Source organism: Melozone crissalis, unplaced genomic scaffold (genome assembly GCF_028551555.1).
Source record: "Melozone crissalis strain CALT ecotype California unplaced genomic scaffold, PUWL_Pcris_2 ptg000111l_1, whole genome shotgun sequence".
Classification (NCBI taxonomy): domain Eukaryota; kingdom Metazoa; phylum Chordata; class Aves; order Passeriformes; family Passerellidae; genus Melozone; species Melozone crissalis.
In genome coordinates, this window is record NW_026535888.1 from 9,383,875 (window position 1) to 9,405,074 (window position 21,200).

The 21,200-nt window shown below is 48.5% G+C and overlaps 2 protein-coding genes across 2 annotated transcripts in view; both read left to right on the forward strand.

Moving 5' to 3' along the window:
- The window catches only part of RSPO1 (R-spondin 1), a 33,433-nt gene extending 31,475 nt beyond the window's left edge, over positions 1–1,958 (forward strand). Inside the window, 2 exon segments of the mRNA XM_054292652.1 lie at positions 81–269; positions 1,272–1,958. Of these exon segments, the coding sequence (XP_054148627.1) occupies positions 81–269; positions 1,272–1,423 (341 nt within the window). The 3' untranslated portion in view covers positions 1,424–1,958.
- A 7,050-nt stretch (positions 1,959–9,008) lies between these two features.
- On the forward strand, positions 9,009–20,864 carry GNL2 (G protein nucleolar 2). The gene is made up of 16 exons (XM_054292649.1): positions 9,009–9,296; positions 9,374–9,458; positions 11,466–11,560; positions 12,450–12,589; positions 13,839–14,023; positions 14,278–14,344; positions 15,441–15,599; positions 16,134–16,247; positions 16,395–16,523; positions 17,502–17,606; positions 17,698–17,856; positions 17,994–18,116; positions 18,439–18,869; positions 19,495–19,574; positions 20,193–20,284; positions 20,698–20,864. Exons 1-16 carry the CDS (start codon positions 9,233–9,235, stop codon positions 20,845–20,847), a joined length of 2,178 nt encoding a protein of 725 aa, XP_054148624.1. The 5' UTR covers positions 9,009–9,232; the 3' UTR covers positions 20,848–20,864.
- Positions 20,865–21,200: the final 336 nt, after the last annotated feature.

Below are 21,200 nucleotides of genomic sequence, written 5' to 3' on the forward strand. Positions count from 1 at the left end.
TGCAGCCTGAGGTGGGGGAGAGGTGGGCTCTGGGGTGGCCTGGAGCAGGACTTACAGCCGGGCTCTCTCGTTCTCTGCAGCACAATGTGAAATGAGTGAGTGGGGTCCGTGGGGGCCCTGCTCCAAGAAAAGGAAGCTCTGTGGCTTCAAGAAGGGCAACGAGGACCGGACCCGGCGGATCCTGCAGGCGCCCTCTGGGGACGTGTCCCTGTGCCCGGCCACCACGGAGGTGCGGCGCTGCACGGTGCAGAAGAGCCAGTGCCCCGAAGGTGAGCAGAGCTGTGGGGCTCCCATCCCTGCCCACAGCCCAGGGAGCTCGGGGACAGGCAGTCAGCCAATTGAACAGTGTCACAATGTGCTGTGCAGCTCCTGACTCCTCTGAAGAGCAGGGGATGGGGATGGGATGGCACCTGGAGGAGCTGCAGGTGGAAGGGGCACAGTCCCAGGGGGGTGATTTTTGGCACAGTTTGTTGTGTGCCACAGGTTTCAGCTATTTTACAGAATTCACAGAAGGGCAAGGATGGAAGAGACCTTCAAGATCATTGAGTCCAACCCATGCCAAAAAAAAAACAAAAACAAAAACAACCATTTTAGTTTCTTCCCTGGCCAGAGAGCAGCCAGGGTGCATGTCTGTTAATTCCATTAACTCAGAATGCCTGCACAGCCTCCAGGGGGGTGATCCTTGGCACAGCTTGTTGTGTGCCACAGGTTTCAGCTATTTTAGAGAATTCACAGAATGGCAAGAATGGAAGAGACCTTCAAGATCCAGTCCAACCCATGCCAAAAAAACTCCATTTTAGTTTCTTTCCTGGCCAGAGAGCAGCCAGGCCTGCACAGCCTCCAGGGAGGTGATTTTTGGCACAGCTTGTTGTGTGCCACATGTTTCACCTATTTTACAGAATTCACAGAATGGCAAGGATGGAAGAGACCTTCAAGATCATCAAGTCCAACCCATGGCAAAAAACCCCCCATTTTAGTTTCTTCCCTGGCCAGAGAGCAGCCAGGGGTGCATGCCTGTGTGCTGCCATGATGGGAGCTCTCTACCAGAATAGATCTGTTTTTCCCAGGAATTAGAGCCTTCAGGATGAATGGTGGTTTGGTTGTTTTGTTACAGAATGGACCAGGATTGCAGCTGTGCTGAGTGTTCTGAGGGGAAAGGGCTCTGAGCAGTGATTAAATGCACAGGAATTAACCAGGGGGACAGGGTGAAGGGGACAGCACCAATCTGTTCCCCTCACTCCACCTCATGCTGCCCCTTTGCTTCACTGCAGGGAAAAGGAAGAAAAAGGAAGAGCAAGGAAAGCAAGACAATGGGAACAGAAATCGGAAAGACACCAAAGACACAAAGTCTGGCACCAAGAAGAGGAAGAACAAACAGAGAGGGGCCACGGTGCCCGCAACACCCGCCAGCCCTGCCCAGTAGCTGGCAGCGTGTCATGGATGGCAAGACTCCATTGCTGCTATGTATATGAAAGCTTTATTGAACAGAGCACTGCTACACCATGTAACGTGTCCAGAGACAGACATATACTCCAGACTGACCCACGGACTGACAGAGGCCACACACACACCCTGAAGGAGGCTGCACACACACACCCTGCCCAGAGCAGTGGGAGAACGCTGCTGAGGAGTGGGAGCAAAGCCACAGCGTCCCCAGGGCTCTGTGGGGACACTGCAGGGAGGAGAGGTGGAGCATGAGCCACTGAAGGACCCAGACATGGGATTGATTTCATGATCAAGGCCTCAAATGGAGCCCAAGCACACAGCCCCACTCAGCCAGGGGATGAGACTGAACCCCCCAGACACACACAGCAGGGGCCTCTTTCTCTTCCCTTACCCCTTATTTTGTGTTTTAAGCTGTATGACTTTATCATTGCAAATATGTGTTTGTGGTAAGAGGTCAGTGGTATCTGCCCTGAATCTGCTTCAAAGAATTATTTCAAATTAAAAAAACAAAACTCAAAATCAAAATGACAACCAGCTTCCTGAGTGTGTGGTTCATACCTTGGCCCCTATGGAGGCTGGTGTCCCACAGGACAGAGACTCACTTGTGGAAGGGAAACTCACCAAAGCTTTAAGAAAATCCCAGGAAATGCTGCCAGCACAAATCAGCCATTCTGCAAGAGGGACCTGAGCCCCGAGGAGCTCCCCACTGAAGGATCCACTTAACACACAGCAGATTGAGAAAATGAGAGGTTCCAACAAACCACAGGTTGCTGAAACATTTTTTTGAATGCATACAGACTGTGACTGGGGTCTGCTCCAGCACCCATGGGCAGTGGATCCATACATGTGCATTTTTTACCTCCTTTTTATCTGCACTGCAGATTTCCATTACACATTCTGCACTTGTTTCACACACACACAATTCCTGTAGAAATCAATGGAAGTCCTATGTGCAGAAAAGCACATTGTGCAGAAAAGCACATTGTGACTCTGCTCAGCCAGTCCCAGCTGTGGGACAATCCTGGGCTGGGGACAGCTGGTGTCACCCCAGTGTGTGGCAGGAGGGAGGGGAAGGCACAGCTCAGGTCCTGCAGGAGAGAAAAACAAATTTTTGAATTGGGTAGAAACTACCTGTGTGCTGGAATTCCCTGGATTCTCCTGCTCTGCCAGAGCTGCCAGCTGAGCAGAGGAACTGGGACAAGGACTGGTGAGCCCTGTGTGGCTTTGCTGCCTGCTCTGCTCAGGGCAGGGTCACAGGGGGGCTCCCCCTCCCTGCCCTGGGGTTTTAAAATGTGATTTCTCTGTATAAATACATAGAGACACATTTCATTTCTCTAGAGTTCAGCAGAAGCTCTCTGCTCCCAAGGATGTGCCATGGCTCTCAGGGTGGATCAGGGACGTGCTGCTGGAGCTCCACTCCCCTGGTAGGGCAAAGGGCAGGGGAAACTCACCCAGATTAACCCTGGTGAATCCAATCTTGGCTGTGCTGCTTCCATAGCACCAGAGGGGCAGGGGAAACTCACCCAGATTAACCCTGGTGAATCCAATCTTGGCTGTGCTGCTTCCATAGCACCAGAGGGGCAGGGGAAACTCCCCCAGACTAACCCTGGTGAATCCAATCTTGGCTGTACTGCTTCCATAGCACCAGAGGGGCAGGGGAAACTCACCCAGATTAACCCTGGTGAATCCAATCTTGGCTGTACTGCTTCCATAGCACCAGAGGGGCAGGGGAAACTCACCCAGATTAACCCTGGTGAATCCAATCTTGGCTGTACTGCTTCCATAGCACCAGAGGGGCAGGGGAAACTCACCCAGATTAACCCTGGTGAATCCAATCTTGGCTGTACTGCTTCCATCCCATCTCTGCTCTGTGGTTTGGAGCCAACAGGGGTGCAAGAGAGAGCTCCTGTCCCTCTGAGGGTCTCCTGCCCACACCTCCAGCCCAAGTTCTCTCCTGGTGCTCACTGAGGACTCAGCTCTGCCCAGGACACCCCAACTCCCTTCACCCCAGGGCTGCCTTGGCTCAGGGCAGGACGTGGAGGCTGCACATTGTTTGGGCTCCAGAGCTGTACCAAGCTCTCCCTGACTGCTCTGCTGGCAGAAAAACCTTTCAGCCTCTCGTCCACTTTGTGTTTAAGTAAACAAGAAGCAGTTCCATCTTTGAAAGGGGATTCCATTTCAGCACAATGATAAACGACCAGCATACCAAGCAGGGGGGAGAAAGAGGTTCTTAAAAGTCATCCTTGAAGTTGTTTATGGATCATGTTCATATGATTTCTGAAAGCTTCCCAGCTCAATGATCCAACCTTGCTCTATTTTCTAGCCTGTGAGAGAAGTATTTTTGCTTGTCAGCAGAACCATTTTCCCTTCCAGTTTTAGCAGCACCCACTGGTGAAGCTCAGCTCCCTCCTGGAGCCACGTCCCCAGCGAGCTCTCAGTGAGGATTAAGGAAAAGAAAATGCATTAGGAAAGTTTCCTACATGAGGCTCTGGTAATGACTTGATTCCCTACAGTAACTCCTGGCACTATTAGCACAACTATTTCAAAACTAAACTGCATGTAATAAATCAACAGAACCTATTTTAGAGAACTCTAGGGATTATTAGAAAATCTGACAAACTTCTTTCTGTTGTAGCCTTTCCCCTACTTTCTTCCTTTTTTCAGAGCAAAATGGGAAGAAAAAGGGACAAAGGCAACAGGAAGTTTAAGATGAATATTAAGAATATCCAAGATTTTTCAGTAGGGGTGATTTTAAAATTAAATTGTTTTAGAACAATTAGGAGAAAAAATATTAAAAAATAAATCAAACTTATTTTCTTTTTTTTTTTGAGTCAGCTCAAGAATAGTGCTTATTCCCACTTCCAGAGAGCTGGTTCAGTTATGAATTTAGGAACATTTTGCCTTTGACCAACATGAACTGCACACTGAGCTCCCCAGTCCAAGCTGAGATGTCCTTAGCTGGGTGATGTCACCTCAACTCACACACATGTGAACGCTCTCTTTCCATGCACTAAATGACCCTGTTGTGGTGTTGTCTCCTTGGCATCACTGTAAAATACATGTCTTTAAACAAATAAATCAATAAATGGGTTTGCTGAACCAGCTTCATTTGTTTATTCACCAAAACTGGAGTCAAACCCAACTGATTCAAAAATATCCACAGATACAGGAGCCTCTCCTGAGAGCCAAAGGACCACGTGGATCATGGCTGGAAAAGTCACTGCTCCAGCTCCTGCACCTATTCCCACCCTCTGCTTTGGTCAGCTTGGTGCTGGACTGGAGCAGCAGCTGCTGGATGCACAGACAGACAGACAGACATGCTTTGTCAGGAGCTCCACTGCACAGGGAACAGCTTCATTTTCCCTGGTGTTATTTGCTGGACAGAATTCCATTAACTCAGAATCTGCAGGATGGTTTCCAGTCTGTCTCCTCAGATTTTGAGCAATGCATCCCATGCCATGGGGGGAACAATAATGGGCAGCTTGCAGTTGTGGGTTTGGAGCTGTTTCATTTCTCAATTATTTGCTGAGATTTGGAACCTAAAGAAGATGAATGTCACCAAAGAAATGTTGGTTCTATCACATTCTTAACCCTCTCTGGGTAATATAAATCTGTATTTTTCATCATCTACAGTCAATGAACTGTGTGCACACAGACTCCTCACACAGTAATTCACTGACTTTCCACCCCCAGAGAGGTGGAGGTAATGTATATATACTCCTTAGCCCATGTTTATGTTTAAATGATTTCTCACTCAGGAGAAATCTTAGCTTTGATTAAAGGAAACAAAGTAGGATAGTGAGAAAAAGGTTATCTCTAAAATTATGGTTTGGATTACATTGTCTGAGAACACTAAAAGGGATAATTCAGATATATATTTACAGATTTTATGAAGTCAATAGACTTCACAGACAGACATGATAGGCATCACATTTTAAAAATCTATATTAAAAGTACAGAAATACCAGAGTATTTAATTAGCCACCATCAATAAATCACCCTGATGGCATTTATGTACTCAGTAATACATCACACCCAACTGAATGCCAAACCAAAGTTGGATGGAGCTGCTTGCTGGAATTTCCAGGATTTCTGAAGAACAGGAAGAGAGAGGCAGCCAGGTAGGTGGTATATTGTAATTTCCAGCCTGAGGTGAAATGCTGGTTTAGAGCACTGACAGGGCCACGGAGGAGCCCAGAATTTACTTTTCCTGGCTTTCAAAGCTCTCTTACACCTCTCTGCCTTTTCCTTGACTTCAGTTTCTCCTCCTTCAATCACCATTTTGGGAACTCCATATTCAAAGCAACAATCCAGGATCACTCTGTCTTTGCTGTCCCACCTGGAGCCTTTTGCCCAGGAGCCCTCCTGCTCCTGTATCCTGGGGAAGCCAAGCCTGAGGAACTGAGCTGGAAAAGCTGCTGTGGTGATAAATTTCTGATTCTGATCTTCTGCTGTGATTTTGAAGAGGAGCTACAAAATCCACTTGTGCTCTGCAAGGAACTGCTGCAATAGAGGGAGATGGCTGAGGCTGCTTTATCCTGTTAATGAAACTGAAAAGGGGCTCTGAGTGCAAGTCTGGTCTTGTTCTGAACTCTTGGAAATCTACTTTTCCTTCAGTTAATTGACAAAATCTGTGGATCATACGAGGAAGACAAGCCCTGCCAAAAATCCAACATCACTAGTTTTTAATAATACAATGGGAATAACCCCTCAGAACATATGTAATTATGGGAATGAGTCATTCTGATGGCATCATGTAACCACATTCACTGGGATTTGACAAAGATGAGGCCACATAAAACTCAAAATTCTTTCATTTCAGCCCTGGTCAGGCAGAGGAGCTGAGGCCACATAGCAGAGGAGAGGGACAAGGATCTGTGACCTTGTTGTCCTGGCTGGTTGTGGCCAGGACAGAATGAGAAAAAGCCAAAGATTGAAATAGGGGGAAATCATCAACAGCAAAGGAAAAGCTGTGAGTCATGGAACAACAAAACATCAGTTTAGTGGAGCAAAATATCTGACTTGCACGTTATCAGATACACAAGCAGCTGCAGCCTCAGGGATGCTGCAAGTTCAACACCAACTGCTGGCCCCATGCTGGAATTTGGGTCAGGGGATCTGTGAGAGTGAGGAAAGAGCCACAGCAAGGTGCCAGTTTAAAAGCAGGTCCCACACATTATCAGCAGGATCTTATGACACAAAATCCAGGCTTGCAGCCCACCCCAATGGCTGGTAAAGGGTCTGAGCCCTCCAGCCAACACTTCCAACCTGGGAATTCAGCAGCCAACTCCAGGGCATCCCCAAGCCAAGCTCTCTCTGACACAACCTCCTGCCCAAAGCTGGCTGGGTCTGTTCCCTCACAGAAAGAGACGGCGACTTTCTGGCTGCTCCCCAAGATGTCTTGCTAACAATAAAGAGGGAGTTTTCTTAAGGGAAAGGAAGAAAGAGTTGGGGAGAGCAGAGCAAAAGTATTACTCAACTATTTAGTCTAAAATGTTGAAAATCAAAAGGCTCTTCTGACAGATTGATATCGACTCTAATAGAAAACACACTTGTCCCGGGAAAACTCTTCTCCATGAGCCTCGAGTCTGATAGCTTAAACAATTATCTACAATTTGGAATTGATTTTTTTTATAGCCACATCAATGTGTACTTTTTCAATGCCCAAGGCACAGATAATTCTATTAAAGAGAAAAACCAGAACGTGGAGGCTTAAGCCAAACAGCCTCCAAGTCCAGACTCAGTCTTACAAAACATGTCCCAAGGCCTGACTCATCGTGGCTCCCTTGTGCAGCAGGGACTCTGCACCTCACAGCAAAACGCTGAAAATCATTAGGAGTACAAAATCCCAGCAGCTCTGTTATTGTTCTGGGCTTAAAGGAGCATTAGCAGCACCAGAAGGACATTGCTGTGCTGCTAATAAGTGTTTGGGAAGGATGGGCCAGAGCTGTGTTTTAGGCAAGTATTCCACAAGGTGCTGAGCTTGGCCCCAGCCCAAGCTCTGCTATCAATTAACACAGTTTCAGCTCAGCTTTGTTCATTTCCCCTAGGTGAGGGGCTTTCAAATTGCTGTTACAGTCTGGCAGTGACAGGGATGTGGGCTCTGGACACAGACCTTGCACAGATTTGCTCTGTTAATGCACCATCCACGCAGTTCTTTACTCGCACATGAAAACACGCAGCGTTGTTATTGCTGATTTCTAAAATTCTTTGCCAGTAATCCAGGAAGAGCAGCTCTGTGTGCCTGTAAACACCCAGCAGCACTGCCTGGTGCTCCAGTCCCTGCTGCAGCAGTGCCCCTCTGGTTGTCCCAGTGTCCCTCTGTCTGTCCCAGTGCCCCTTTAGCAGCCCCAGTGTCACACCAGCATCCCCAGTGTCACATCAGCCACCCCAGTGTCCCTGTGGCTGTCCAAGTGCCCCTCTGGCAGCCCCAGGGCCTCTTTACCAGCCCTAGTGACACAGCAATAGCCCCAGGGTCCCTCTGGCTGCCCCAGTGTCCCACCAGCAGCCCCAGTGGCCCTTTAGCAGCCCCAATGTCCTTCTGACTGCCCTACTGCCCTTCTGGCTGTCCTAGTGTCCCTTTAGCAGCCTCAGTGTCCCACCAGCAGCCCCAGTGTCACATCAGCCACCCCAGTGTCACTGTGGCTGTCCAAGTGCCCCTCTGGCAGCCCCAGGGCCCCTCTGGCCGTCCCAGTGTCACACCAGCAGCCCAGCGCCCCTTTAGCAGCCCCAATGTCCTTCTGACTGCCCCAGGGCCCCTCTGGCTGCTCCAGTATCCCACCAGCAGCCCCAGTGTCACAACAGCCACCCCACTGTCCCTCTGGCTGTCCAAGTGCCCCTCTGGCAGCGCCAGGGCCCCTCTGGCTGTCCCAGTGTCCCACCAGTAGCCCCAGTGTCCCTACAGCTGTCCCAGTGTCCTCTGGCAACCCCAGTGTCCCACCAGCACCCCCAGTATCCCACCAGCCACCCCAGTGCCCCTTTATCAGCCCCAGTATCCCACCAGCCACCCCAGTGTCACCCCAGCCACCCCAGTGTCACACCAGTCACCCCAGTGTCACACCAGCCATCCCAGTGTCACACCAGCAGCCCCAGTGTCACACCAGTAGCCCCAGTGTCACGCCAGCCACCCCTATCCACCAGCGATAGGCAGGGAGCGCCCCCGCCGCTCTCCCGAACCATTTCCATGATGTGTCACTGCACAAACTCCATTCCCGAACAATGGGGCCTCCCAACCACCCCGCGGGCCCGGGCCGGACCGGCCACACTGCGGCGCTCCGGGCGGGCACCGCCACTCCAGAGACGGGCAGTGACACGGGACACAGTGACACAGAGCACAGTGACACAGAGCACGGGGGCACTGGGGCACGGAGGGGACATGGGTGACACAGGGTGGCACAAAGGGACCCGGGCCCGGGCAGGTCGAGCCGAGGTTGCCGTGGCAACCGGGCCCGGAGGTGCCACTGCGCCTGCGCCGCCGCGCGGTGCTCCCGGAATTGCGTCAGGCGCTGCTGAGCGCCGGAAGTGCCGCGCGCGTGTCCGCGGCCCGGCCTGAGCGCTCCGGGCCTGTCCCGGCACCGGCACCGGAACCGATACCGGGAGCGATACCGGCACCGGAACCCGAACCGACAGTGATACCGGCACCAGAACCCGCACCCACACCGATACCGGCGCCGGAACCCGCATCCACACCGATACCGGCACCTGTACCGATATCTACACCGGCACCCGCATCCACACCGATACCGACACCGGAACCCTCACACACACCGATACCGACACCGGCACCATGGTGAAGCCGCGCTACAAGGGCCGCTGCTCCATCAACCCCTCCCGCGCCAGCACCAACCCCGGTACGGGCAGGGCCGCGGGCCGGGCGGGCTGCACCGGAGCGAACCGAACCGGGGCTGATGTTCTCTTGTCTCCGCAGATCGCATCGGGGGCGAGGGAGGGAACAACATGCGGGACCGAGCGACCATCCGGCGGCTCAACATGTACCGGCAGAAGGAGCGCAGGTGAGGGCCCGGCCTGGCCTGGCCGCGATCCCAGGACAGGTCCCAGGACGCCCCGGTACTGGTGCTGGTCAGGAAAGATACATTGTTTAATAAATATTCTTGTTTTCTAATAGGAAATTACCACAAAAATTGTTCCCTGGCGCAAGGTGCCCAGAGCAGCTGTGACTGCCCCTGGATCCCTGGCTGGGACTGGTACTGGGAAGGAAGGATACATTGTTTAATAAAAATTCTTGTTTTCTAATAGGAAATTACCCTAAAAATTGTTCTCTGTGAGGGAGGGAGGCCCTGGCACAGGTGCCTGTGGCTGTTCCTGGGTCCCTGGCAGTGCCCAAGGCCAGGCTGCACAGGGCAGTGGGACAATGGAAAGTGTCCCTGCCATGGCAGAGGTGGAACTGAATGGGCTTTAAGGTCCCTTCCAGCCCAAAGCCTTCATTGATTCTGTGATAGATTATGATACTGTCATATTATGATTTGATTTGTGATGCATTAATGTGCCAGCTGAAGTTCTAATGCCTCTAACAGCTTCTGTGCCTTTCCTGAGGCTGCTGCACCCTGCAAACACTCACGTGATGAATGTGAACTCATTTGTGTTTTACCCTGTACCAGAAATTCTTGTCCATTCAGCCTTCATTTCTAGTACATCAAGTTTTAATTACTGCCATTTTTTCATGGTGTCTAAAGCATTACTGTGGACTATTGGTAGCTGTTTTGTCATGTGGAAACTTGAGAGTTGCTCTGTGGTGGGCTCTGCAACCCTGTGAGCTTGGGAGCCTGATCCTGATCCTAGGCCTGATCAGAGGCCTGAGCCTGATTCCAAGTCTGATCCTGAGTCTGATCCTGATTCCAAGCCTGATCTGAGCCTGATCCCAGCCTGATCCTGAGCCTAATCCTGATCCTGATCCCAAGCCTGATCCCGAGCTCTCAGCAGCCCAGCAATGTACCCGGGATACACGTGTAAAACACTTGATGCATCTGCCTGGAGAGACCCAAACCACACAGAATTCCTGAGTTTCCCACAGCAGCAAAGCTCAAAATCTCTCCCCAAACACCTGAAGAGCCTCAGCTCCCTCAGCATCTCCACAGAGGATGCCCCTGTTGCCCTCTGTGCCACACTCATAGATCCATGGCAGGGGAGCAGCACCCACCTGGCTGTGCCATGGCAGTTCTGTTTCACATCACCTTGTTTAGATTCTTGTGCCAAATTTCCCCCTGTTTGGAGAGCAGATGGGGAGGAGGGATTTTGAGATATTGCTGAGTTCAAACCAGGTCTCTTCTTGTAAATCCTGTGTGGGTGAGTCCTGCAGAGCTGGTTAAAGGGCTTTGTGAGAGAGCTCAGTGGGGTTTGCCAGAAAACAGCCCTGGTGCCTTTTGCAGCTCCAGGAGCCCTTCCTGGCTGCCACAAGGAGCTGCAGGGAGGGTCTGGCCAGGCTGGAGTGACACCAAAGGCTGTGACTGCCATCACTGCCACTCAGGTTGGGTAACTCACCTCAGGGAGGCACAGCAGCATTCACCACTGCAGGGAAGGGTCCCTCTGTCCCAGACATCTTTTATGAAAAATCTTTTCTTTAGGATTTTTCCTCCTGAGAAGCTGAAAGGCCTCAGGAACAAAATGTAAACAATGATTATCTGCTGCTGTGGAATGCAACAGGTGCATCTGTGATTGGTCTCATGTGGTTGTTTCTAATTAATGGCCAATCACAGCCCAGCTGGCTCAGACAGAGAGTCTGAGCCACAAACCTGTATCATTCCTATTGTATTCTTAGCCAGCCTTCTGATGAAATCCTTTCTTCTATCCTTTTAGTATAGTTTTAATATAATATATATCATAAAATAATAAATCAGCCTTCTGAAACATGGAGTCAGATCCTCATCCCTCATCCTCAGACCCCTGTGAGCACCATCACAGTCCCTCTGCATTTTGTGCCTCTGCTTCTGGCCTGGCACACACAGGGCCTGAGGGGTCAGTGCTGCCCTTTGTGCACTGACATTTCTTCATTTGTCCCTCAGGAACAAACGTGGCAAAATCATCAAACCTCTGCAGTATCAGTCAACTGTGGCACCAGGCACTGTTGCAAGAGTGGAACCAAATATCAAATGGTTTGGTGAGTTTTGTCCAAATTCCAGACTCAGCAAGCTTCAAAGCTGTTGAATTTAGTGTGATGCAAGGGGTTTGTTTCAGAATGGTGATCTGAGAGCTGTGTGGGATGGTGAGAGCCCCTGCTGCTGTTAGTGCCTTGTGGGGCTACCTAAAAACAGAGGGCAGACAAAATTAAGGGAATAAAAAGCAGTTCTATTTATTGAAGTACCTCCAGGTACATTTAGGGCAGACAAAGCCCCCCAAGGGCCACCCAAAATGGATGACAGGTCATGAGTTTTCACACTTTTTTTATAAGTTTGTCCATTTGCATATTGGGGGTTCATCTTCCAATTACAGCTTCAGCTAATAAAGTCATTGACCCCAAGTTTGCTCCCCCAACTCACTTTTGTTTCCATCTCTCAGGGTCTGAGGCAGTGAGGTGTCATTGACTGCCAGGCCTGGAGAGGAATTGTTGTGCCTGCCCAAACTGGGGAAGCAGCAGCTCACACTGTGTGTGGAGTTTGGAGTTACACACTAAAGAACTGCAGGATTACAAATATATGAAAATATAAAAGCTGAAATCCTGAGGCATCATTGTCACCCCTTGCCTGTACCTGTGCTTTGGGGCTTTACTTTCCACACACTCCCTCAGGGGGGTTATTTTGCTCCTATTTTGTTCCCCAAGGTTTGCCCATGTGTATGGCTGTTAAATGTCCTAGAAAAGACTTTTGAAATTTCCGATAAATTGTGGGAAAGAAAGGGATTCACTGCTTATTTAGGCTTGGTCTCAAGTAAAACCCTTTTTGTTTTCACTGATATTTTTGTTCCTAGATGGAAAGTTCATGTTTTATTAGTGTCCCCAGTTGGAGCAGTTGAGATCAGGAAAGGCCAGGTGTGATGTTTGTTTTTTACAGGAAATACTCGTGTGATCAAGCAATCATCCCTGCAGAAATTCCAGGAGGAGATGGAGACCGTGATGAAGGATCCTTACAGGGTGATCATGAAGCAGAAGAAGCTGCCCATGTCCCTGTTCCACGACAGGATCAAACCACACGTGGGTATCCCTGTGTGCACAACTGTGAGCAGCTCTGCTGTCCTGATCAGCCTGGGAAATGCTGGGAAATGCTGCCTTCTGCAAGGGGCAGCTGGAGTGGATTCCTTGGGGAAAGATGTTTCTGATTCCCTGTCACTGTGGCCATCAAGTGTGAGGGCAAAGAAAGATACATTATTTAATAAAAATTCTCATTCTCCAATAGGAAATTACCCCAAAATTTCTTTCCTGTGAGGGTGGGGAGGCCCTGGCACAGGGTGCCCAGAGCAGCTGTGGCTGCACCATCCCTGGAAGTGCCCAAGGCCTGGCTGGACAGGGCTTGGAGCCACTTGGGACAGTGGAAGGTGTCCCTGCCATGGCAGGGGTGGCACTGGATGGGCTTTAAGGTCCCTTCCAGCACAAAGCCTTCTGTGATTCTGTGACAGGTTATGATACTGTCATATTATGATCTGATTTGTGATAGGTTAATGGGGGGTTTGGAGGGTAACTGTGTGTGGTCTTTTGAAGTTCTAATGCCTCTAACAGCTTCTGTGCCTTTCCTGAGGCTGCTTCACTCTTCAGACACTCACATGATGAATTTCAACTCAAACACGTGTTTTATCCTGTACCAGAAATTCTTCTTCATTCAGCCTTCATTTCTAGTGCATCCAATTTTAGTTACTGCCATTTTTTCAGAGTCTAAACCATTATTTTGGACTATTGGTAGCTGTTTTGTCATATGGAAACCTTGCAAGTTCATGTCATAAGAACATTATTTAAATTAGGGAAAAGGTTGTGTTAAAACATGCATTACAAAAACAAATTGCTCCTTTCAGCCATGCACTGTTTGCTGTTCCAAGACAAGCTGGCTTTCATTGCAAGCTTTAAAATCTAGTTTTGATTGTAATTATCCCTGACAAAAATCTGAGAATTTGGCAAGATTTGTGCTCTTGTTAGAAAAACAAGCAGTGATCAAAGATAGCAGCTGAATTTTCATCACGGTGCCTGTAATTGCATTTGACACCATTTATGGTGGAAGAACTGAAGCATGGCTCATTGGCAAGTGCAGAATGTTTTGTTGCTTATTAAGTATCCACTCTTGTGTTTCTCAAAGCTTGAAGTGGAAAACTCAAACATTATTAAGGAAGTGCCTGTCACTTACAGGCTGCCAGGGCTGTGTTGAACTTGGGGCTCTTTTCCTGTGTGTCACGAGAGATTGGAAAAAAATGGTGTTTGGGGTTTGTTTTTTTTTAACCAACCTGTTTTTCCTCAGACCTCCAGAGTTCACATTCTTGACACAGAAACATTTGAAACAACGTTTGGCCCCAAAGCACAAAGGAAAAGACCAAATCTGTCTGCAAGTGATGTGCAGTCTCTGGTGGAGAATGCTGAGGCCTCGTCAGAGTCTTATGACCAAGGCAAGGACCGAGACCTGGTGACAGAGGACACTGGTGTAAGGTGACTGGAAAGGAAAATTATTCATTGTATACACATAGGAAAAGCCAGCCTTGTTTTTAAATATGGATCTGGTACCTCCATCAATGCTGTTACTGTGTGAGGAGGAAGGATAAGGAGATTAGCTGAATGTGGGATTTTGGCTAAATACCAACTGTTACTTGGGCTTTGTCCCCTCTTTTGTCTGTAAATGGATTAAGAGAAGATGATCCTGCCTCTGTATCTGTGGTGCTGATGTTTCTGGTGATGTCTTCTAGGGATGAAGCACAAGAGGAAATCTTTAAGAAAGGACAGTCCAAAAGAATCTGGGGTGAGCTCTACAAGGTAAATGACACTTGGATTTTACAGCAATCACATCTGTCAGCCTTTACACAGTAAAGCTGTGAAACTGTCAGCCTTTACACAGCACAGCACTGAAATCCTGTACAGCAACAATGAGAAAAACTCAAAAAGAGTAGATTTTAATTTCTAAATCTCTGCCTGACTGAGCTTGATTCTTGAGCTCTTGTCCTATAGGAACAAACATTCTTAAAATACATGATCTAGAAGGGGACTGGCAGAGTGAAGGTATCAGTTTCTCTTGGACTCCTGGGTCTTCACCACAAGTAAAAGAGTCATGTTCCCTTCAGTTTCTTTAGGCTAAAAACATCTGGCATGTTGATAGGGTCATCTTGGGAGAGCTCTGACCCTCAATTCTCCATGAGCCACCATGGCTGCCAGAGAAATGGAGACTGAGTGAATCAGGGTGGTATGAGCAGTTTGTGTGCTCTCAGTGACTCTTAGGTGTGAAATTGCTTGACTTTTTGCTCTGAATTTCTGAATGTAGCTTAAAACCTTTTCATTCGGCTCTAAAAGCGCTGGGAATGGTTCAGCAAAACAGATTTCAGTAAGAGGCTGCCAAAACTGCAGGAAAAAGCTGTGAAACAAATTCATTTGGCTTGAAACAAGTCATAAATGACAGCTCCCTGCTGTAGCTGCTTCGTGGACTAACAGCAGGTTCCTGCTTGGTTGTGTGTTTCATATTGGTCCAGAAAACATCCTTTATACCCTGGTGCATTATGAAATGGGAGAAGGGAGTTGTTGCTGGATGGAGGATGAACACTGGGGGTTTGTGTGCTGCAGCACTTTAGTTTTCCCATTTGGGTGTAGTGGTTTCTTTCCCTGGTGTATAAGAGCAGGTAAAAGTTGTTCAGCTCTCCAGGCTGAATTTGGAGGGGATTTAGGAGAGGAGAGAGTAGAGCATCAATGGATGTTAGTCTGAACTTCACTTGTCTGTGAGGAACTAGCAGTTTGTGAAGGATACAAGGTTTTTAAATTAATGCTGTAGTTTCAAATATCACTAGTTTTCATTTAGGAGGTACAGATATCTTGCTTTCTGCAAAACCCATTACTTCTATGTGGATTTTTTTTTATTTTTCAGGTGATTGACTCGTCAGATGTTGTTGTTCAAGTTCTGGATGCCCGAGATCCCATGGGCACTCGCTCCCCTCACGTGGAATCCTACCTTAAAAAGGAGAAACCTTGGAAACATCTCATTTTTGTCCTGAACAAATGTGATCTCATTCCTACCTGGGCCACTGTAAGCACAGTCCTGCCTGTTATTCTGTGGACCTTCTTTGTTCCTGTTGTGGCTGTAGCTCTGTGCCAGTCCCCATGCTGGTCTGGAAGGGCGTACTGCAACTGGGGCGCTGGGAGTTCTCTGCTTGCCTGCAGTAAAAGTAACAATTACCATGTAAATCTGTCCAAGTTTGGCCAAGTTGAGCAACACACGCCAGCCACAAATTCCCTACTTCCTCTGTCTGGATTTAACAGTTCAGCTGTTGTCTCCACAGTGTGCTAAATGTTAGTCTGCCTAGGATCCATATCCACCCCAGCTGGTTTGCTTTATGTCATTAAACTAATGAGTTTTAGCTAGCAGTGAAGGCGTTTTTGGGAAATTGTTTGTCTTTAATACAAACAATACTGTTGGGCTGGGGAAGTGCTTCAAAGGTTCTTCCTTAGCAATGTTCATGTTGCAGTTGTGAGCCCAGTGCAGAGGCTGTGTCCTCCTCTCTGAGCTCAGAGTGTCACTGTCCAGCCCCAGTCTCTAACCCAGTCCTCTTTGCCTCTGCAGAAGCGTTGGGTCACTGTCCTTTCCCAGGAGTATCCAACACTTGCTTTCCATGCCAGCCTCACAAACCCGTTCGGCAAAGGTGCCTTCATCCAGCTCCTCAGGCAGTTTGGAAAGGTACAAAACGATTTTGGGGATCTGTGGTTGGTTTGAGGGGGGTTACTGTGTGTGGTCTTTTGCTTTGTTAGCAATTGGGGTTCAGGACTGCAGTGGTAATTCTGTCCCTCACTCCAAGATGTAAAAGGATCTGTTATTTCTCACCAGTTACACTCTGACAAGAAGCAGATCAGTGTGGGTTTCATTGGTTACCCCAACGTTGGCAAGAGCTCAGTGATCAATACCCTGAGGTCCAAGAAGGTCTGCAGCGTGGCCCCCATTGCAGGGGAAACAAAGGTAGGAACATCCCAGTGCTAAAGACACAAATGTGCTCATGTGAAATCAGCCTAGTGACCTTGTCAGGTTCTGCACTGACCTGCACAGGTTGTGGGACCCTGAGGAGGGGCTCATGGACAGTCCCTGCTCTGGCAGCATTCCCAAATTCCCACTCTGCTGTACTGCAGGGCTGTGATGGGAATGCTCAGCTGCCCTCACTCCCTGATCCAAATGCTGGGTCAGTGTCTTGGTTTGGAAATACAGGAGTCTGCTAAGGAAGGCAGGAGCCTCCCTTGAAATGGAGAATGTAAACCCTCCCAAACCCTTTGAATTGCTATACATTTTAAATTAAGGGGCACTCAGGCAAAAATATGGGAGCAGGAAATAACAGTTCTTTAATAGGGCAGAAAAATAAAAGTATAAAATAAACAATGCAGTACACTAGAACAACAGTGCCAGAGTCAGAACCCAACCTGACACCCTGTGGGTCAGGCTGTTGGCAGCAGTCCCATTGGAATTGTGGCTCAGCCCTCCTGCAGTGTCAGGGCTGGTTCTGCTGGAGCAGGGATCCTGGAGAAAGGTGCAGTCTCTGCCTCTGAAGATCCAGGGGCAGAGGTAGCTGCTGTTCCTCTGGGCAATCCAGTGCAGAAGCCGTGCTGGTGTTCCAGAATCTCCAGATTCTATCCGGGTAGGAATGCTTGGCTCCTCCCTCTGGGCTCCCATCTCCCAATGGGATGCTGTAGTTCTTATCAGCCGTGCAGGGACATTCAGTAGCTGTTATCAGCAGGTGTCTCCCTGGAGAGAGTAGTGATTGTGGTCACTCAGAGAGAGATAAGGCTAAATGCCCACATGACAAAGATAATCTGCCATACAGATGGTAATAGAACACATCTTACCTTGCAATCTGGAGCAGTCAGGCTCTGCTTCTCTGGCTCTGGGCTGCAAGAATGAAGCAAGGCCTGTGTGGAGGTGCTGATGGGAGCTGCTGCTCTCTTGCAGGTGTGGCAGTACATCACCTTGATGCGACGGATCTTCCTCATCGACTGCCCCGGGGTGGTTTATCCATCAGGAGACTCAGAGACAGACATTGTGCTCAAGGGAGTGGTATGTGCCTGCACTGGGAGGCTTTGCTTGTTCCCACTGTGATGGTCTCAGAGGGTTGATCCTCTGCTGATGCTCTGCTGTGCTTTTTCAGGTTCAAGTTGAAAAGATTAAGAGCCCTGAAGACCATATTTGTGCTGTGCTGGAAAGAGCCAAAGAAGAGTACATCAGGAAGACATACAAAATTGAGTGCTGGACGGATACAGTGGACTTCCTTGAGAAACTTGCTGCTAGGACTGGAAAACTGCTAAAGGTGTGCCAGCTTCCTGCATTTGTGGGCTGGAAGATCCTGTTCTGAACATGGGAAATGGCAGTGGTTCTGTTGCTCATGGGGCATGGGAGGGCTGTGTGCCCCACAAACGTGGACATAAACTCTTCTGTTTCTCTCAGGGTGGTGAGCCTGACTTGCAGACTGTGAGCAAGATGGTTCTCAATGACTGGCAGAGGGGCAGAATCCCTTTCTTTGTGATGCCACCAATGGCAGAACCAGTGGCAGGTCAGCCAGGTCCCCAGGTAAGAATGTGATGCTTGTGCCTCCTCCTCCCTCATATTTGATTTTCCTAATGGTATTCACTGCTCCTTCTCCCAGAGTGCCATGGATCTTTGGCAGTGCATGTCCTGTGCTCTGCCCAAGCATGGTCCTTCATGTGACACCTGAATTTGGTGAGGACCAGGTAGCAGTGCTCTTTACAGAGATGTCTGAGTCATTATTACTATGAGAAATGTCTGTAATCATGTTGCCATCTTGGGCATTTTCTGATGAGAGAAAATGAAAGTTGTTCCTGGAGATGGTGGGACAGACTTTGGGGATAATACACCCTGCTCTTCCTTGCAGCCTCCTGTGCTGGAAGCAGCTGTGACATCCAGCCAAGATATCACTGAGGAGAAAGTCTCTGAGTTGGTGGCACCAGCTGTGGAGGCAGCAGAAGAGGGGAACAACACAAACAATGAAATCAGGCAGCTCATGTCCCACGTGCGGCAGAACTTCGGCAGGATTAACGTGGCACCTCAGTTCTCAGAAGAAGACCTGGTTCCTGTCGATGTGCCAGGCTTTGATGACACAGACCATGAATCCACTGGAGAGGAGGAAGAGGAGGAGAAAGAGGAGGAAGAGGAGAATGAGGAACATCCAGGAGAGGAGGAATTGCAGGTGGCACCAGGTGTCCAGGAGAGCTCTAAAGCAGTTCTTAAGGCTTTGGAGGACAAGATTGCAAAATACAGAAAATTTTTGGATAAAGCCAAGGCCAAGAGATTTTCAGCAATAAGGTACCTGAATCTGCCCAATACATTGCAGGGGGGGAAAGGTTTGATGAGGCTCTGCTGTAGATTGACTCAATTTCTGACTTGCTTGACACACATAAGTTGCCACAGCTTATCTGGCTTAGCTATAAGGGTTGGGAATTGGGCCAAGTAGCAATTTGTGTTTGAAAGATTATTCCAAGAGGTGCTCTTTACCAGCAAATTAAAAATGTTCTCACTTTTGGAAAGCTGCCTCTTAAACTATGGATTGGAGTTAGCATTATCTTGGTTATCTGGGCAGCAATACTGCATCCTTGGATCTCTCCTTGATGTTGGATAATCCCAAGGTTGGATATCCCTGGGTGTTCATGCATGTGCAGTGAGTCCTGGCCCATACAGCAGGCCCAGTTTTAGCAAAGCTCACCCACTAGCTTTATGAGGAGGGAGATTTCAAGGTTTAAGTGCTGCATTTTCTCTCTCATATAGCACACAAGCACAACAACTCCAGCAACAAGGGTATTGCAATATTCTGGTGCAAAGACTGGCTTTGATGCTGCCAGGGGACTGGGATCTGCTGGAGTCTGATGGCTTCTCAGAGGTGGTCACTGTTTGTGTAACAACAATCTTTTATTGCTGGTTTTATCTTCCATAGAATCCCCAAGCGACTGAGTGACCAAGTGTTTGCAAAATCCATGGAGAAGGCTGAAGAACCCAAAGAAACTGGAGACAGAGGTAAAACAAGATTAGTAGAGAAAAAAATGGCATTAAGGGGAGAAGCATCCACTGGATCCTGTGTCCCCTAAAACTACTTAAATCTCCCTTTAGCTGTGCCAAGGGCTGCTGCTGGCCTGGTGTAGCCTTCCTGTGGAACAGCTGTGTGTGATGGGAGGTGTCCCTCTCAGTGAGGGAGGATACAGTGAAGGCAATTTTTGAGTTCCAGCAGCCTGGGCTCCCAGCAGGCTGCAGCCAGAGCAGGCCTGGGTGTTATAGGAAGGAGTGGATGGGATTTGGGATGTTATAAAAGCAGAGATACTTCAAGCTATAAGTTTTTACTGAGTTGTTGTCAGTTTTAGTAAAGGCACAATCCAGTGTGAGAGCCCTGTCCTGACAGGATTGTGGAATTCTCCTGGACTTGGATGTGGCTGGAGCAACCTGCTGCTCAAGAGCAGTTTTCACAGTAATAGCTGTGATTCTCTTGTGAGGAACATTCATGTTGTTTTGGTAGAAGCTCTTAAATACAGCCAAGGGAATATGTTGCTCAAGGAGTTGAAATGGTGACCTCAGCGTGCAGTTCTTCAAACAAATGAATGTTCTGGAAGATACCAAGGGCATGATCTCTGCTGTTTGCAGGCACAGAGAAGAAAAGAAAGATGAAAGAAGAGGAAAGTGATGATGATGACCAGTTGGGTAAACAGCCTTGTAAGAAACTCACATCCAAAGAAGTAAGTGTTCTTTCCTGTAGTACAACTGAGCAGGGAAATCAGCTGGCTTTTCTATCCTTGGCCATATCACTAACGAGACTTGTCACTAAAGAGCTTTGAGACTTTGGGCATGAACAGAAGGGGAATGAAAACAGAATTCTGTTATGAATGTTCTGTGACAACTTCTGTCACCTCCCTCTTACCTGACTATGCACACCAGATTGTATTTTGTGTCTTGCTGCAAAGACTGAAATGGAGTTTTCTCCCATAAGAGCAGGGTGGGTGGGTTCTGTACAGAATCACATCAGTAACATTTTGTTTGAAATTATTTATTTTACTTAACGTGTGTGGAATGCAAAGTGAACACCATTGGAGAGTTGCAGACACTGAGGCTCTGGATGCTGGGGATTTGCTAATGTGTTTTGTGTTTGCAGAGGAGACGAGCCGAGAGGCAGCAGCGCTCCAAGAAAGTCGGAGTCCGCTATTATGAAACTCACAACGTGAAAAATAAGAATAAGAACAAGAAAAAAACTGGCTTGGAGGGACAAAGATCAAAGCACAAAAAATACAACCATAAGCAATAGCTGCTTATTCTATTAAATTTTACATAAAACAGCTCTAGTATGCGGTGGCTTTTTTTACTATAAAACTTGCGGTTCCTGTTCAAAGCCCAGTGTGACCGGTCTGTCCTGGCCCCAGGAGCAGCATCTCTGTCTTTGTTTCTGCATCATCTGAAAGTTCTTTGTGCAGTTGGAGCTGGTGGTATTTCCACATCGCTGTCCCAGGCCAGCAAACACTGCAGTAGCCAAGCAGCTATTCCAGTGTTGCTCAGCGGTGGGGTTTGGGTGGGTTTTGTTCTGCAAACCCAGTTTTTCCAGTTCTGGAAACTGGCTTTGTGGGGTTTTTCACATGACTACAGGGAATTCTCTTTGCCTTG

What these genes read in the sequence shown, in the direction of transcription:
- GNL2 (XM_054292649.1), top strand. Translation starts at nt 9,233, where the DNA reads ATGGTGAAGCCGCGCTACAAGGGCCGCTGCTCCATCAACCCCTCCCGC. An exon ending in GGACTGGAAAACTGCTAAAG is followed by an intron (nt 17,857 to 17,993) that starts GTGTGCCAGCTT and finishes TGTTTCTCTCAG; the next exon opens with GGTGGTGAGCCTGACTTGCA. An exon ending in CAGGTCAGCCAGGTCCCCAG is followed by an intron (nt 18,117 to 18,438) that starts GTAAGAATGTGA and finishes TCTTCCTTGCAG; the next exon opens with CCTCCTGTGCTGGAAGCAGC.